The following is a 12,036-nucleotide window of genomic DNA, read 5'->3' on the forward strand; positions in this document are numbered from 1 at the left end:
CAAAGCAGAGGAAGTTAGGAACTAGAAATGATTGAAAAGGAGTAGCAGGTTGCAGCAGCAACAAGTTAGAGGGCACACTTGTAATTAATCCCAACTTCTTACCAGGCCTCAAGCCCCTGCTTGATTTGGTCCCCACTTCCTCCTGACCATACCTCCTAGCAATGTCCACAAGGTCTACCTTTTTTGTCTCTTACCTACTAGACTCATTCCCAATTGCCTGTTTTGTTGTTCCCTCTGTCTTAAAGACTCTGCCCTAGTATATCCCCAATACTTATGGGTCCCATTCATTTATATTCCTTATTGCTGTAAACCTAGAGCCTGGAACAGATATTTAGTATGTAACAGAAACCCTAGTGACATTGTTAATGCCGAATGAAATTAAGCTGGAAGGGTAAAGCAAGGTAGAACACTGATCAAACAGAGACAAGCTGGGAGGACTTCCTGAAGAGGTATGTTTTGAAACAGAACTAGGGAGGGAGTTAGGGGGGGCAGTTACAAAACAAGAACTTGTTCATCTCAGTCTTCTCCACTAGAATAGGTGCTCCTTTGGCACGCTAGAGCCATGCTTTACCAATCTATCATCAGGGGCTAACCAGGGCTTGGTATATGGTGGGAGGTCTGTAGATGACTGCAGAATAACTGAGTGCAGTGTGCGCAGAATATTCTATTCATTTGGTTGCAATACACTTCAGGAAAGGTGAACAGGTCTGTCAACTCATGAGTCCGCTCTCCCAGCAGCCAAAGAGCACAAGCCAACTACGAGAAACTGGACGTCGCAGAAGGAACGCAGTGGCCCACACGGCTGCGCACTAAGGCTCCTGGGCCCGGGGACAGCGGGACGCCCGCCAGCATTCGCGCGTGCGCATTGCATTCTTCCCGCCTCTAACAAGATGGCGGAAGCCAAGTAGCGAGGGGGCGGAGTGTGGCCGCCGGAAACCCCGCCGCTGTTTGGGGGAAGCTTCGGGCGAAGGCCCGGGAGCAGCGGACTGAGGCTGGCGCGATGCTGTTCCCGGGAAGCGCTGTTGGCTGCCGGTGAGGAAGGTGAAGCACGGAGTTGCCTTCCCGGGCCCCCAGCTCCCCCTATGTACGTCTCCCTGGGCTTCGGTCCCGTAGCCGCTTTGCCTGCTTCTGTACCATCCTCGACTCTCGGTCCTGGAGCTCCGGCGGCGGCAGGGACTGTGACCGGCAGAAGAGCCCAGGCTTCTGGCCGCCGGGCGAACGTCTGGCAGGTGAGTGAGGCTGTGAGCTTTGGCGTCTCCCGCCCTGGCAAAGCTCCCTCTACTTTGCCCCGCAGCGATACGGACCCTGTGGGGCTCGGCGGGCTCTGCGGCTCCCTTGTCTCCACGTCCCACCCCCTTCCCTCCCGCGCCCCCTTTTAGGCCTCCTCTTGGCCTCTGGCTTCACAGGTTCTTCATTCTCATACGGTGGGCCACGGTTGTGACGCCCTCTGCCCTCCTCACCTTTCCTGACTGCTGAGCAAGCTTCGTCCCTGAGAACTGTGCCCGGTTCGCGTTAGGTGGATGGGTCGCCCTCCCCTCCAGTTTCAGTCGCTTCCCGATCTTCCTCGTTTCGACCTTATCGCTTCTTTTCAAAGTTTTTAGCTCCCTATCTAGGAAGATTATTGGAAAGCCCGGCATTTGGAGTCACAAAGAAAAAAGCTTGTATTCCAGAGGCCGGCGAATTCTGTTCACCGTAGGGAAATCAAGTCTACCGGAGACTGGGATGGTTTAGGAAAGACTGACTCCTAGAACTCATGCAGAGTAGGGAAATGGAGCTGTGGTTGTTCATCTAAATAATTAATCTTTTTCGGCGTAGTAAATTTTGGGGTCTCTGGACTTTTGAGGCTGGGTTTTGTAGATCCAGTGAAAGAATTGGTACTTGTTATGTTCCCTTTAAAAAAGAAGACCTTATAAATGTAAGATATCACATAACGACCCGAGAAAAGATATGTGATTCATTCTTTTATTCACTGTTGGCTTAGATGGCACACTGAAGCTTTAGAATCCTGTTTTGTACAGACCCTTTGTTACATTTAGAAGGACTAAAATAGAAAAAAAAACTTTTTTTAAGCTCAAAACTACTCAAATTGCTTGTATTCTCAATTGTTGCTACTGCTTGACAATTCCTATAATGCTTAATATTTTCTGTAAAATTTAGGTTTGTGCCAGTCTCTTCTCTCCCTTCTTTATTACTATGGCAAGGCTCATCGCAATTTATTGATATAAGAAACTGTCCTAAATAAATTATGTGGTACCTTGCCAGGGTTTATAAGTACAAACTGTAGAATCAAAGTGATAGTAGATGAAGTTGCTGTGACTGATTATTTCATCTTTTCCTGTAATTGGGTTAGGTATTGAGCCCGGAAAACATAGACATAGACGGGTGCTTAAAAATATAAATAATGCTGGGTACCGTGGTGCATACCTGTAATACCAGTGGCTTGGGAGGCTGAAGCAGGAGGATCAGGAGTTCAAAGCCAGTCTCAGCAAAAGCAAAGCACTAAGCAACTCAGTGAGACTCTATCTCTAATGAAATACAAAATAGGGCTGGGAATGTGGCTCAGTGGTTAAGTGCCCTTGAGTTCAAACCCTGGTACCAAAAAAACCAACATATATATATGTATAATATGTACATATATATGAGATATAGTATGCCCTTTAAGATTGCAAATGTGTGGGCTTTTATAATTTTAGAGATAGAATTGTTCCATTTCTAATATGAAATATTTTTGTTTGATTCTTGTAGTTCATTTGTTTATTGGCAACCTTCACTTTTCCACATCCAAAGACTGCATTTTAGACCTTGTTTTGTTCTTTCATTTGAAGGGACAATAGGGAAGTTGAAACTGCTGTGCTCCAATCAATGGCTGGCTGCTTCTGGAAAAATGATTTGAAGCTCCGTGTCAAAACTTCTCTGACCACAAATTTTCATTAAAACTTCTCACTATTCCACTCTTAAAGAAGCTGTTTTCCCTTTCATTCTCTTTATGAAACCTCTTTATCTGTTCATCCAATCCATTTGCCTACTGATGATGCCATTTGCTTCCCTATATAACCAGGATAATCAGTTTTTACCAAGTTTTTATTGATGGCGTGGAATTCTTCACTTTCTGTAGTTTTAACCTTTCTAGTCCCCAGTCCTGAATAAGTCTCATCATCTTTATCAGTTTGATCCCTGAAATCCTGAGGGTTTCCAAAAAGCAGTTACATAAAGAATACTGATTAGTTTTCATACCAACTTGGGTACTCTGCTGGGTCTTTAGTCTTGTGTTCCATTTTGTCTCATTTATAGCAAATAACTTGATCTCTTCCTGCATTAAGAAAAAACCATCTTCTACTACCCAGTTTTCTTCTTAATATTATCCCCTTGTTTATTCATGTCTTAGAAGAGGAAATGTCTTTTCTTCTTTTCAACAGCAACCCCCTTCAGATGTATTCATGATCATCCCTTCCCATCTCTCTAGAACTGCCTTTATATCACTTCTTATCCACCTTCAGTTTCTCCCTCTCTAAACTACATACATGCTTATGCCTTTTCCAGGGCTACCAGATGCAAGTGCTGTATGCTTCTCAACTCTAGCAGATCATTATGAATTTTGAATCTGCTATGCCACTAAATTTTTATTTTTTTCCCTAACGACTCATTTTTTTTCATTCCAGAAGCCTGATATAGTGGGACGAAGATTGACTTTGAGCCAGATAAATCTTTTAATCTTGTGTTTGAAGTCTGTTAAAACCACTTAGTAGTTTGTGGCTGTCGTCATATTGCTACTCAAACTATTCTGTGTTTATAAAGTACCTAAGTTCACCCAGTGAGTATGGAAGAAGTTAATACCTGTTAAATGTCCAACCAATTATTTAGTACATTGTGGAGTTCTTAATAAATTCATCCTTCCTTTTCATCATGACTTCCATTACTCTTGAAATTGGTGTATTTAAAAGTCACCTGTGGCCTTCTAATTACCAAATCCAACAGCTTTTCTTCCGTTATCTTTGATTTCTTTAGACCATTTGTGAAATACATTCTATGGTAGTAAGATGATTTAATTTCTTGGTTCTTCTACATTGTACAATTTTTTTTGGTGGGGACTACTGGGGTTTGAACTCGACCACTGAGCCATATCCCCAGCCCTGTTTTGTATTTTATTTAAGACAGGGTGTCACTGAGTTGCTTAGGGCTTCACTGTTGCTGAGGCTGGCTTTGAATTCACGATCCTCCTGCTTCAGCCTCCCAAGCCACTTGTATTACAGGCATGTACCACCACACCTGGCTACATTGTACTTCTTGATTCCCTATTTCTCTGAAAGCTTCTTCACATTTCCTACACTCTCTTGACTTTGTTCTTACCCCTAAACACAGCTGTTCCCTCTATCAATTAGGCTGCAAACAGGATTTAAGAGCAGAAGTAATATATTGGCTCATGTAATTGTAAGTACGTAGATAGAAATGACTTGAAGTGTTGTTTGTTCAGAGATCATGTCATTGGAGCTAAAGTCCCATGTCTTGTCTACTCTCTCAATTTTGTTCTCTCATTTTGGCTTTATGCTCACATTGGCTTCAAAAAGATGGCCACCAGCAATGTTCACGTTATAGCTTTTTCCATTTACTTTCAAAGGGAGAGAGGCTGCTTCTCTCCTAACCTTTCCTCAAAATCCTTAGCTCTACTCTGAACAAACAGAAGATCATGCCGCCAAGCCTGTAACAATATCTTTGTTAAGAGGGACGGAATTCTAACTGGCCTTGCCAATGGAATGAATCCTTTCTAAAAATAAGGAGTGCAGCATAGTGCAGAGAGGTGGAATGGATCCTACAAAGGTAATAAGTGTCTTCAAGAATCTGTATACTTTTCACTGTATTTTCTTGGTGATCATATCCTTTTTGTCTTTATGATTATAAATTATGTCTGTGTGGTTGTTTTTCGCTTCTGTAACTCTACTTCCCATTTTTACTATTTGGCATGTGTCTCTTAAGATTACTGCCATAAGTCTAACTCGGCCAAACTGGATCAGTTTTATCTATATCCTACACTTACCCTCACTTCCTGTGTTTATACGTGTGTGTGTGTGTGTGTGTGTGTGTGTATTCCTCCTCTTCCTGTCTTCTCTTTTGTAACCACCTGTCTCTCAGCCACCTTGTTTAAAAACCTTGTAGTCATCTTAGTGGTTCTTCCATTGTCAATCAGTGGTCAGATCTTGCATATGTCTTATATTATGCCACAAGTTATAGAATACTCAGTTAACTATGATTTAAACAGTGTCTCACATAAAAAGAAGTTTAGAGTTGAAGGAGTCCGTGGTTAGTCAACTGAACAGTGATGTTATCAAGGATCCAGATGTTTTCCATCTTTAAATTTGACTATCCTTATAGTGTGCTGACCTTTGTACTTGTCCCATCATAGTTGCCGATGGCTCTTTCTACTCAGGCATCATAGTTGTCAGACAGCTAACAAAGACAAATGGGAGTTTGCCCTCTCATCTCTTGATTAGGCAAGAAAACCTACAACAGAAAGTCTGTATCTGACGTCCATCCTGGCATGTCTATCACCTGGTTGCAGAGAAGCTAGGAAAATCAATATGTGGCATTTCAGTCTAGGAAAAAGGCAAATGACTGAAGAGAAGGTAACAGTATCAGTGACATACTTTTTATAGTATTGTATTGAGAAGTAAGTTTTAATAAGAATTTTCAGACAGCAATAGTAAACTTTTGCCCAAGAGTTGATGTAAGCTAAACAACGAATTTTGAACGAATATTCATATAATCATAACTGACTGTTTAAAATGGATTAATATGTAAAATTATAATAAATTTGAATGATACATTAGAATATCTGGGTTCTTTAAAGATCGATGTTAAGTACATTAAGCATACCCAGTAAAGCCACTATGAGAAACAGTGATATGTAACAACTATTATTTGTGGTTCCCTTTAGGAATGAGAGACATGTAGGGAACATTTTTGGTTGTCATAGTAACCGTCAGGTCCACTGACAATTAGTGAGTGAAAGCCAAACACAGTAAGTGTCCTGTGATATTTGGAATGGTCCATAAAAAAACAAAGAATTGTCCCTTCAAAAATGCCACCACACACTGAAATAGTGTGCCTTTTGAAAGAATTCACTGGGATTCATCTGTATTATATTCTTAGTTGCAGAAAACCAAATTCAAACTGGCTTAAACAAAAAAGGAAGTGTTACTTCCTTGTAGTTAAACTTTAGCTAAGATATAATCCAGTGGCTCACGTGAAATGAAGGACTTGGCCCAATTTCTCTAATTGGTCTGCTCTGTCATTTCCCTTGTTTTGGTTTTATTCTCAGGCCACCCTGTCTCATGATAGCAAATTACTGTAGTACTTTCAGACAGCACCCTTATTTCACATACAAAGTAAAATTAAAAATATATTTTTCCCCCCAAGTCCTGGGAATTAAACCCATGCTCTCAAGCATTCTAGGAAAGTACTTTACCCCTAAGCTATATCCCTAGCTCTTTTTTATTTGATTTTGTGATAGGTCCTGCAAAGTTGCCCAGACTGGCCTTGCATTTGCTGTCTTCTTGCCCAGCCTCCCAAGTTAGCTGGGATTATGGGTATATGCCACCACACCCAGAAAAATGAAGAATTTTTTTGTATTTGATTTTTCAAGTATTTGTTCAATATCACCACTCTTGAAATCATTTCTAAACACCTATTTTCCTCTATTATGCCATATTTTATATTCTATGTCTCTATTATATATAACAGACTGTATTGTTCCTTATCTCATGCATTAATTCACCTTGTCTTAATTATCTTTATGTTCTTAAAGTCTAAATGTGTAGAATACTCTGACTTATGGTACAATCATATATAGAAAGAATTATGAATGATTTTGTGCCTAATACAACAGTTGTTGTTGAACCCTGAATTATGTACAATAGGTACCCCTACCACCAAAGCCTATATGTAATGTTCTGATAATTAATAGAGTATGAATTCATTTGAAAGCCTTTCTGAATTTTAGGAGTGTTTTTGCCATTAGAGTCATCCCTTGGCACCCTCAGGAGATTGGTTCCAGGGTCCACTGTGAATGCTCAAATCTCTTGTATAATGTGGCATAGTATTTGCATATAACCTATCATATTCTCCCATATACTTTAAATCACCTCTAGATTGCTTATAATTCAGGTTCAGCATCACTAATGCAAACATTTAAAATCTGAAATGCTCCAAAGTCCAAAGCTTTTTGAGCACTGACAAGACACTGCAAGTGGAATTTTTACATCTGACCTCATGTGATAGATTGTACTAAAGAGGTGCACTAAAAATATTGCATAAAATTACCTTTAGACTGTGTTTAAGGTGTATATAAGACATAAGTTATTTCATTTTTAGACTTAGGTCTCATCCTTGTGCACATGCAAATATTAAAAAATTCAAAATCCCAAACATTTCTGGTCCCAAGCATTTTGGATAAGGGATACTCAGCATGTACCAAATACAATGTAAATGCTATGTAAATAGTAAACTATATTGTTTAGGGAATAATGACAAGAGGGGGAATAAGACTGCAAGTTAAATTTAGACACATTTTTCCCCAAATATTTATTATATACTGTTGGTTGAACTCAAGAGCCCATGGATATGGAGGATTGTCTGTTTTTCTCAGTAATAAAGCTGAACACAGGTGTCATTTATTTAACAAAGATTTTTAGAGGCTGGTGTTACAGTTCAGTGGTAGAGTGCTTGCCTAGTATATGCAAGACCCTGGATAGTATAAAACTAACTGAGCAAACAAACAAATCCCAGATTTTTTGAGTCTGCTATGTGCAGGTAGTGTGGCAAGAATAGTGAACAAAACAGAGTCTGTACTCTCTTTGAGCTTAAATCTCAGTGGGAAGCATATAGTCAAAAAACATTATACATGGACCCCCCCCCCGACACACATACATACGCACAAATAATATCAGGTAGTATGTAAGCTTTGAAATTAATAGGCTCAGGGGAGAAAGTCTAATGGGATGCTAGTTTAGATGGGCTGGTAAGCAAAGGGCTTTTTGAGAAGCTTTTGAGCTAAGAGATCTGAATGAATGAAGTAATGGGCTAAGTCATGAAATGATGTACATGTGAAAGAGCCTACATTATCCTTGTCAGGATTTGAAATCAACATTGTGCTAGCCTTAAAAAATGAAATGATACTCATTTTTGTTGTGGAAGAATTTATGTATGATTGGAATTATTTCTTTATAAATATTTGTTAATAATTCAGCAGAGAAACCATCTGGAATGGGAGTTTTCTTAGTGGAAAGTTTTTATAATTTGATACCCCCTTCTTTTATTCTTTTATTTTTATTTTTTGCAATACTAGAGATTGAACCCAGTGCTTCACATGTGCTAAGCAATCTGTCTACCGCTGAGCTATATCCCCAGCCCACAGTTTCTCATTTTTTAAAATTTGTTCTATTTATACACAACAGAAGAATGCATTTTGACATATCATACATAAATGGAGTATAACTTCTCATTTGTCTTGTTGTACATGACATAGAATTACACAGTTCATGTAATCATATATGCACATAGGGTAATAATGTATGATTCATTCTACTATCATTCTGACCCACATGCCTCCTCCCTTCCCTTCACTACCCTCTGTCCAGTTCAAAATACTTCTATTCTTCCCCTCCCCACTTATTATGAATTAGTATCCATATATCAGAGAGAACATTTGGCCTTTGGTTCTTTGGGATTGGCTTATTTCGCTTAGCATAATATTCTCTAGCTCCATCCATTTACTTGCAAATGCCATAATTTCATTCTCCTTTAAGACACATTCTCCTTTAACATGCACAACCTCTGTATACATTAAATCATCTATAGATTACTTAGAATACATAATACAATGTAATTTTTATGTCAATAGTTATACTGAATTGTTTAGGGAATAATGACAAGGGAAATAATTCTGTACATGTTCAGTACAGTTGTTTATATATATTTTTGATTGATGGGATGCAGACTCCATGGATAACAAAAGGCCAATTATTTATTGTCTTTTCTTCTCTGTAGTTAGTGTGTGTAGTGTTGTTTTTTCAGTAAGTCATGTTTGTTAACCCTGTATTTCAGCTCTTAATATTATTAGTGATCTTTTGTTTGCTCCTATTAATTACAGAAGAGTATGTGAAAATATTTCATTAAGATTTGATTTTCCCTTGTAGTTTCTGTCAACTTATACAGTTGAGGCTGTGCTAGTGGTTGCATGGAAATGCATAATAATGATGTCTTCTCGGTGAATTTATATTATGAAGCATTCCTCTTTTATTTAAGTAGTACTTTTTGCATTAGAATCTAGTTTGGGATTAGTGTATAACTCCAGCTTTCTCTTTATTACTGTTTGCAGGAGCATGTCTTTTTCCATTCTTTTACCTCCAGACTTCCTATATTCTTTTGTTTTAGATGTCTTTTATGTGACATATTTGGATTTAAATCATATTATATACTTTACATTTGTGATATCTGCTAATTCTTTCTTTTTTTAAATTTTTAAATTTATTTGTTCTAATCAGTTATATATGACAGCAAAATGCTCTTTGGGGTATTGTACGCAAATGGAGCACAATTTTTCACTTCTGGTTGTACACAAAGTAGGGTCACAGCATTCATGTAATCGAACATGTACCTAGGGTAATGATGTCTGTCTCACACCACCATCTTTCCTATCCCCATGCCCCCACCCCTCCCTAATTCTTTCATATATATATATATATAGTTATTTAGATTAACTGGCCATTTCATCATTCAGATTTTTCCCGTCATTATTTGGAGGTTATGACCTTTTTTTTCCTCTTCTCTTACTAGTGACTCTAGAAATCACAATATATACTTCTTATAAAGTCTAATTTTTTTTAAAGAGAGAGAGAGAGAGAATTTTTTAATATTTTTCAGTTTTCAGTGGACACAACATCTTTATTTTTTATTATTTTTATGTGGTGCTGAGGATTGAACCCAGAGCCCCCTGCATGCCAGGCAAGCGCGTTAGCGGTTGAGCCACATCCCCAGCCCCATAAAGTTTAATATTAACCAATAACTTTATTTTCTTCCAAGATGATGCAAGTGAATTCTATTTACTTGCAACACTGCTCATATAATATTGTTGTTGTGCATTTTAGTTCATTCCTATTTTCCTTTTCCCTCACTATTCTTTTACACTATCAGTATTCTGTGTCAGTTAACTCATGTATTACCATATTTTACATTTCCTGTACTCTTCCACTTAGAATCATTTTCATTTAAAATTTTATTTAGTCTGCCTGAAAATGTCTATTTTACCTCCTTTGATTTTGTTCACTTGTTTGTTTTTGCCTCCTGCTTGCTTGGCAAACACTTCTTCCGTTGAGCTACCCACACTTTTTTTTTTTTTTTTTAAGACAAGGTCTCACTAAAATGCTCAAGTTGAATTTGTCATCCTGCCTGAGCCTTTCAAGTAGCTGGGATTACAGGTGTGTGCCACTGAGCCCAGCTATTTTATCTCATTCTTGAAGGATTTTTTTTCTAGATATAGATTTCTAGGATAACAGTTTATATTCTTTCAGCACATTCTAGGTTGATGCTTACTTCATTCTATCCCATTCCCTAATTATTAGCTCTTTGTGTTTCTCCATTTAAATTATATTTCCCCTTTTAAAGTACCTATCATTTTGGTTTCAAGATTTTTAACTTTATCTTTCTTTTCTGTTGTTTTCACCATGCTGTACATACACATTTAATCTTTGGACTTCAGGAATGTGTGAATTGGTGTCTTATCAGTCCTGGAAATTCTTTAGCCATAGTTTCTTCAGATAGTACCTTTACCTCCTGGGCTCAGTGGTGCATGCCTGTAATTCCAGCAACTGCAGAGGCTGAGGCAGGAGAGTTCCAAATTTGAGACTAGCTTTGGCAACTTAGCAAGACAAGACACTGTCTCAAAATAAAAAATAAAATGATCTGGCAATGTAGCTCAGTAAAGCAACCCTGGGTTCAATCTCCAATGCTACAAAATAAATAAATAAAAAGAAAAAAGATATTACCTTTGCCTCATTTTCTCTCTCATACTTTTGGGATTCCAAGTTATATGTTAAGACCATCTTATCTGTCTTTAACCCTCTTTTATGATTTTTTTTCCCTTTGTTTTTTCCTCGAGGCTTTATTTTGAATTTTTTTATTTTCAAAGTTCATTTTTCACCTGTTTTACCTATTGCTTATTCATCTAGTAAGTACTTGATTTAGGTTATTTTATTTTACAGTACTAGAATTTTTATTTTTTATCTATATTATAGTTTTATATGTATGTTTTATAGTTTTCAGTCCAAGCAATAGTAAAAAATAAAAATTTAAGAAAGTTTGACTTTTATCTTCTTGAGTATAATAACATAGTTATTTTGCTGTTTCTTAATGCCAGTGTTTCCCAGTCTCTGTGAATCTGATTACTTGTCTGTTGTAGAACTAATCTGATATATGATAAAGTTAATGTTTCTCTAAAGAAGATATTTACTTGCTATTGTCAAGTGCCTGAGGGTATAAAACCATCTTAATCAAATTTCATATCTTAACTTTACTGGGCCACCTAGAAACTTAAATATGACCTAACTGCATAGTTTTTGTTATGGTTAGAATAGGGTAGCCTCCTCAGAGGTCCATGTGTTAAGCACTTAGTCCCAGCGTTGTGCTGTGGGAGGTAGTAGAACCTTTAGAAGGTGCGTCCTGGTGGGAGATCGTTAGCATTGTTAGTGTCCCATAGAAGTTAATTTTGGGGTCCAAGTTTTCTCCTTTTTTGCTTTACCTCCTGGTTTCTGAGGTGAAAGTTTGCTCTGCCATGCATTGCTGCTGTTATGTGCTACCTTGCCAGAGATCCAAAGCAATGAAGCCTCTAGATTATGGATTAGAAACTTTTTACAACTGCAAGCCAAAACAAAACTTTTCTCTTTGTAGGTTGATTATCGCATGTGTTTTATTATACTAGTGGAAAACACTGTTTAGTCTCTTGGTTCCTTTTTATTCTAGGAGTGTAGCCCTTGAGAATCTCAGCCT

At 38.0% G+C, this 12,036-nt stretch overlaps 1 protein-coding gene across 5 annotated transcripts in view; it reads left to right on the forward strand.

The window, feature by feature from the left end:
* Positions 1 to 900: 900 nt before the first annotated feature.
* The window catches only part of Apc (APC regulator of Wnt signaling pathway), a 122,270-nt gene continuing 111,134 nt past the window's right edge, over positions 901 to 12,036 (forward strand). For 3 of the 5 annotated variants that reach the window (XM_026401243.2, XM_026401252.2, XM_026401247.2), the window contains exon 1: positions 901 to 1,229. In XM_026401243.2, the coding sequence (XP_026257028.2) occupies positions 1,083 to 1,229 (147 nt within the window). In that variant the 5' untranslated portion in view covers positions 901 to 1,082. The remainder of the gene's footprint in view (positions 1,230 to 12,036) is intronic. The other 2 variants (XM_026401246.2, XM_026401248.2) reach the window with 1 other exon arrangement.

The sequence above is a fragment of the Urocitellus parryii genome, chromosome 1 (genome assembly GCF_045843805.1).
Source record: "Urocitellus parryii isolate mUroPar1 chromosome 1, mUroPar1.hap1, whole genome shotgun sequence".
NCBI classification, from domain to species: Eukaryota; Metazoa; Chordata; class Mammalia; order Rodentia; family Sciuridae; genus Urocitellus; species Urocitellus parryii.